This window comes from Cololabis saira, chromosome 15 (genome assembly GCF_033807715.1).
Source record: "Cololabis saira isolate AMF1-May2022 chromosome 15, fColSai1.1, whole genome shotgun sequence".
Taxonomy (NCBI): Eukaryota; Metazoa; Chordata; class Actinopteri; order Beloniformes; family Belonidae; genus Cololabis; species Cololabis saira.
The window spans coordinates 23,031,453-23,037,715 of record NC_084601.1 but is presented as its reverse complement, the minus strand read 5'-3'; the positions used below and the strand labels follow the sequence as shown (position 1 = coordinate 23,037,715).

At 38.3% G+C, this 6,263-nt stretch overlaps 1 protein-coding gene across 4 annotated transcripts in view; it reads left to right on the top strand.

The window, feature by feature from the left end:
• The first annotated feature begins 5,326 nt into the window (after positions 1-5,326).
• ago4 (argonaute RISC component 4) overlaps positions 5,327-6,263 on the top strand; it is a 38,954-nt gene continuing 38,017 nt past the window's right edge. For all 4 annotated transcript variants that reach the window (XM_061741098.1, XM_061741097.1, XM_061741096.1 and 1 more), the window contains exon 1: positions 5,327-5,496. In XM_061741098.1, coding sequence (XP_061597082.1) covers positions 5,478-5,496 — 19 coding nt within the window. In that variant the 5' untranslated portion in view covers positions 5,327-5,477. The remainder of the gene's footprint in view (positions 5,497-6,263) is intronic.

The following is a 6,263-nucleotide window of genomic DNA, read 5'->3' as shown; positions in this document are numbered from 1 at the left end:
ACCGTAGGACAAAATGTAGATACACAAATATAGAATATTTCACATTTCAAATTTACATATCCATGAAAAACAATAAAGTAAAGGAACAAAAAATTAAAATAAAGAAAATAAAGAAGCTCGAGATACAGGATTTATATTAAATTGTATTCTTCACACAGTCTTCTAGTTTTGCTGGCTTTAGGATTCATACTTTCTTTCAAAGATTTTAAATAGGATGAAAAAAGTGCTTTAAATACTATAAAATTCGGGCGTTGGTGTGCAAATTTGGTACAATGAATATGAAATTTAGCAAATAGTATTAGAAGGTTAATAACATATAATTTATCTGAACTTATTTCCTCATTTTGTGACAGACCAAATAAAACATGTTGGATGTTCAGTTTACAAGAATAGTCAATTTTGTTATTTATGAAATTATTTAGATCAACCAAAAGACATGAGAGTAGGTACAATCCCAAAATAGATGACATATGGTTTCCTCCATACTGCTACAAAAGGAACAGAGTATATCAATATGAATCTTGTATTTTACAAGAAGGGTCTTGACTGGATAACATCTGTGAAGTATTTTAAATGTAACTTCTCGTATCTTATTTGTGATACAAAACTTCCTTGATAACATCCAAGTGTTCTTCCAAACATCTTGGAGTTAGTTGACTTGTTTCGTCGCTACATTATTTGTCATAAAATCTGATCCGAATTTTATTTAAGGCACAATAACTGACCAACACGATGTCCTTAAGCTCGTACCACACAAGCAATTGTAATTTTTCTGTGACTTTATTGAACACATACATTGAGATACATTCTTAAGAATCAAATACTGTTTTTAAACATGTCATTTTATTGTTTTATAAAAGGTCAATTAACCATATATAATCCCTCCTATTATAAAGATAAGAAGTCTTTTTGTACTGCTAATTGTGGTAAGAGAGCATGTAGACCTGTTCTGGGTTAGCCTGGAAGGGTTTGAGAGTAAACTGGCAGCTTCTGGTTATTCTGACATAATTATCGGGCGTTGATGTGGAGTAGCCTCCAGATCAATTTCTGATGACACTCTCAAAGTATATTTTCTACCTGGCATTAAATAACAGCTAATTTTAGAACTGTATGTCATTTTGTTTGTACTTTATGTGATTTTTACTGCCGAAATGTAGTAAATAAAAAATGAGAATTAAACTGATATAATGTAGAATTTGTATTTTGGTAGTAATCTGACACAAATTTTAATAAAAGGTTAGTCTTGTAGATTTTTTAAAGCCACTTTATGGAGTAATACCTTTTTTGGCCACTTGGGGGCATTCAAAGCTTCTGCGTGGACAAAATAGACACTGACAATGCTGTACTAATGAGTTAGGATGGTCTGGCATGCCTTGTAAAATCACTTTGACCCATTGGAGGTGCACTTTGTTGTGTTGTACGCCAGGAACAGATCACAGGAGAACTGAACCAACCCCCTGTGATGTCACCCAAAGGTTTCCATCTATCTAGCCCAGGGGTGGGCAATCCTGGTCCTCGAGGGCCGGTGTCCTGCATGTTTTAGATGTTTCCCTGCTTTAAACACACCTGATTCTAATTAATCATCATCATCAGCTTGTCATCCAGGGCTGCACAATTCTGTTAATGACACAGTCACTTGTATCATGGTGCAATGAAACAGGGAAACATCTAAAACCTGCAGGTACACCGGCCCTCGAGGACCAGGATTGCCCACCCCTGATCTAGCCCCTGGTTACTTTAAATTCATTTTGATCAAATATGTCCAAACATTATTTTTAAGTTGAACCATCAAAGACAACTTCTGAAAGGAGTGCAGCTACAGCTGGAATGAGCCTAGTAGCAACCATGGTGACAGGTATCCAAGCATGGCTACGAAGGGTCCTGAGATGATCTGATCTGAGCTCCGCTCAACCGGAGTACTCAGCTGCAAGAGGTCAAAGCCAAACCGCTTTGTTAAACCCCCAAACCCTTCCAGGCCAACCCAAAACTAGTGATTTAGGTCTCTTAGGACAATTAACACCACATGTGTATTACATTTAAATCAAGAGTGATTATGTTCTGTTGGGTCTTTATTCACAGATCAGAAGTCAAGGTATACAGTTCTAACCATTTACTAGCTAAAATGTCATGTTCTACATACATATAAACTTAGCACAAGCACAAAAGTAAGGAAATTTGTGTTTGGTAGATAATTTTCGTGCTATAACAATATGTTAAACAATATTTTTTTTTTCTAATTTGCAGTCAACAATTTTAGTTAAGCAATTTAGGTCAAAATACCATTAACCAAAACAAACAAAATTATATTAATTTCATAAAATATTAATTAAATAAACAAAAATGAAGAAAAGTGTCCATTGTAAAAAAAATAAATAAAAAATAAATAAATAAATCAAGTCAAATGAAAAAAATGAAAATGAAAAATGAAAAATGTTAAGAAATTATATAAACAGACGATTGTAGCACAAAGACTGTATACTATGGAGGACCAAAACTGACATAATTAAAAATAAAAGCTGAAATATATGTATTTAGATATTTATTTTCCTTATACATGTATTCCTTGCTTTTACAGTCCCTCCTCTCCTCTTCTTACTTTACCATTTCTGCCTCAGTATGCAAATGTAGAGGGCGGTCCTTCTTGGTCCAGTTCCTCTATTGGTCAATAAACGGGAAGGAGCAGGATCGGGCCAAAATCAAGACTATTGCACAACCGGCGGTGACACACTGGGATAAACATACACGCCCCCCACATTCGTTGAAGCGTATGTTTAATGCTGCTCTCACTACCTTTTTGTTGGCACAATGAGCCCTCACTGAAGACTGAATACTGTCTAATTGGCGAATTTATAAAATAATCTATAAATGTTATGTAAAATAAATGCTGAAGGAATAAGGTTTGAACGTTTTTCAAGCATTTGAAGATGTCCCCATTATATTTGAATTATATTATATTCAAGAACTTGGTACAAGCCTAAAAAAAGATGATAAAATAAAGAAAGAGAAACAGGAAAAACAAATATATATCTGCTTTTATTTTTAATTATGTCAGCTCTTTTTTTTAAACAAAACTTTATTGAAAATATACAAACTCTCAGAGGCTAATGGATAAATATCAATTTAAATGCAATATGAAAAGAAAGGAAAATAAAATAAAAAAAATAAATTAAAAATGGGGATTCTTGTAAGGAATACAAAAAACAAGGCGCTCTGAGAATTAAAAGGTGCATATGAATAACAAAATAAATTAAGCATTTAAATTCACATAATGGAGCATAGAAAAGGATAGGAATTATTAAATTAGATTAACAAATAACGAGCAATGTCTAGACTTATTTTACTTGCATTTTTGTTTTCTACTCTTTTGAGACATGTGAAAAACATCTTAAAATCGTTAATAAAACCCAGGAAGGAGGGTTTACAATTTCTCCATTTGGCACAATGAATATGGTACTTACCCAGTAACAAAATTATATTAACAATATCAGAAACAGAAAATTCCAAATCATCCATGAAGAAAATAATATGGCTTAATTCAAAAGGTGGAACATTATTAATTTTAAGAGATAACCAATTGTGTATGTCTGTCCAGAAACCATGAGACAAAGGACATTGATAAAACAAATGATCCAGTGTTTCTTCATCCTTTTTGCAGAAGGAACAATAATTATGTCAACTCGGTCCTCCATGGAATATGACAAGGTTGTAGCGCACCACGGTAAATACAGTCCCATGATCTCATTGAGTAACTGTATTCACCAAATCAATGAGTGGATGTGCCAGAATTTTCTCCAGCTAAATGCAGAAAAGACAGAGGTGATCATTTTTGGCCCTAAAAATGAAAGGGAAAAGATCAGCGCTCACCTTGGCTCCATGTCATTGACAGCTACAAATCAAGCCAGAAATCTTGGTGTAATTATTGACTCAGACCTGAACTTCAACAGCCATCTAAAGTTTATCATTAAATCTGCCTATTACCACCTGAAAAACATTGCTAGAATTAAGGGGTTTCTTTCTAAACAAGACATGGAAAAACTTATTCATGCATTCATTTTCAGTAGGTTGGATTATTGCAATGGCATCTTTACAGGCCTTAACAAGAAATCTACCAGACAGCTGCAGCTGATCCAGAACGCTGCTGCCAGAGTCCTTACAAACACCAGGAAACTGGACCATATTACACCGGTCATGAAATCACTACACTGGCTTCTAGTGAGTCAAAGGATAGAGTTTAAAATCTTACTGCTGGTCTACAAAGCACTGAATGGTCTTGGACCAAAATACATGCTGGATCTGTTAGTTCCTATGAAGCTCCCAGACCCCTTAGGTTCATCTGGATCTGGTTTGTTCTGTGTCCCAAGAACAAGAACCAAGCAAGGTGAGGCAGTGTTCAGTTATTCTGCTCCTCACCGGTGGAACAAACTTCCTGTAGACCTGAGGTCTGCTCCAACTGTCAGCTCCTTTAAATCAGGCCTAAAAACATTACTGTTTACTCAAGCGTACTCCTAAATTAAATACTTACCTGCTGTACTCTACTGTCCTTATTTTTAACAGCTTGTGCTTTTTATTATTTTACTACTTTTCTTATCATCTTATTCTTAATTCTTTCAGTCTTATTTGTTATTTACTGTCTAATTATGTCTTGCCACTTTTAATGTCAATGTAAAGCACTTGCATCCTATACTACCAACATGTGGAATTCCTTACCGACAGCCATAAAAGAGAGCAAATCCCTAATCTCCTTCAAGTCTGCCCTAAAAAGCCACCTACAGGAGGCTGCTACTCGTAACTGGGAATAATCAAAGCCTCTACTGCACATCCCGCTGTTCCTTCTGATTATTGCTTCTTGTTTTTGTTTTTGTTTTTTTTTGTTTTGTTTTCTGCTTTTGTATTGTATTACCTAGCTTATTCTATTTGTCTCATCACCTTTTTAGTCTCTCTCGGTGCAAAATAACAGTAATTCCCCCCTTTTCTTTTTTTTTTTACAATCTTCCCTATAAAGTACTGCTTCTTACCTGTATGTCATTCAATGTTATATGAATTTAAAAAAAGGTCTCCAATGTAAACAAGTGTAATGCTTTCTTGGAATAATGCCTTTTAGTTGACTTTGTATCAGCGAATCTGTACTGTCATGAAACTGTACCTGATCCTATGCAATTCTTCTAATAAATTCGTCAATCAATCAATCAATCACTTTGAATTACCTTGTCTTGAATTGTGCTATATAAATACATTTGCCTTGCCTTGCCTTGGCTAAATTACGCATGCGCACAGAGCACCCCACGTCTGCTGTTTGGCGCAGGCGCAGACACAAATCCAGCAGAGGCAGCGCGTGTCCGTCAGTCAGCAGCGCAGCGCGACCATCGACGTCCCGTTTCCTTAAATTAGCCCCTTTAAGCTTCGCGATACCGCCCCCAATCTCAGCGCCGGTACGGAGCCGCCAGGCCGGGACAGAGACGGAGAGAGAGGCCTCGGCCATGGAAGCGCTCGGACCCGGTGAGTGAGCTGCTCCCCGCCGCCGCGGAGGGCGGGAGGCGCCGCCGCGGCGCTCACTGGGGGCCGCGGCTGCAGCAGCGGCCTCCGGGAGCTGCCGGGGACACACACGGAGGCCCAGCCCGGCCTGGGGGCTCGGGTTTTGGGGAGTGGGGGGGTGGACGGCTGTTTGTGTTCCCAGCAAGGGGGGTGGGCGTCTTTAGCGAGCCTCCGGAGCTGCTCGGGGTTAAATGTGCAGCACGCCGCCCGTCAGGTGGAGCTGGCATTGTTATGCTGCGTTCTATTTACCTCGGAAGTCGGAACTGGGAACTGGGAATGACGTCACAGCCGAGTTATCAGCGTTCCAGTTACAAAGTAGGAAAACAAGATTGTAGTTCGCATATACCACATGAAAAATGTAAATTACACTATAGCAGCATATATATGCCGAACAATACTTGTATACGACTGATTTAGTGTGACCAAAACTAGAATGAAGTGCTACGAATTTTTACAGAGCTCTCTTCTACTGTTTACAACCGGGGCAGCCATCTTGGAATGTGAACTCGGAGGTGGTGAAGACTCTCCCACTTTCCCAGTGGGAAATCCCACTTCGAGGGGCGTTCCAGTTGAAAACTCCGACTCGGAACTGGGAAATCCCCACTTCCGAGGACAAATGGAACGCGGCATTTGAGGGGATTTAACCCGGACCTTCCTCCTTCCTTCCTCCCTTCTCCCCCCATCCTGTTGTGTGTATGTGCTCTGATCTCGGTGTGATTGCGCTTATTAGT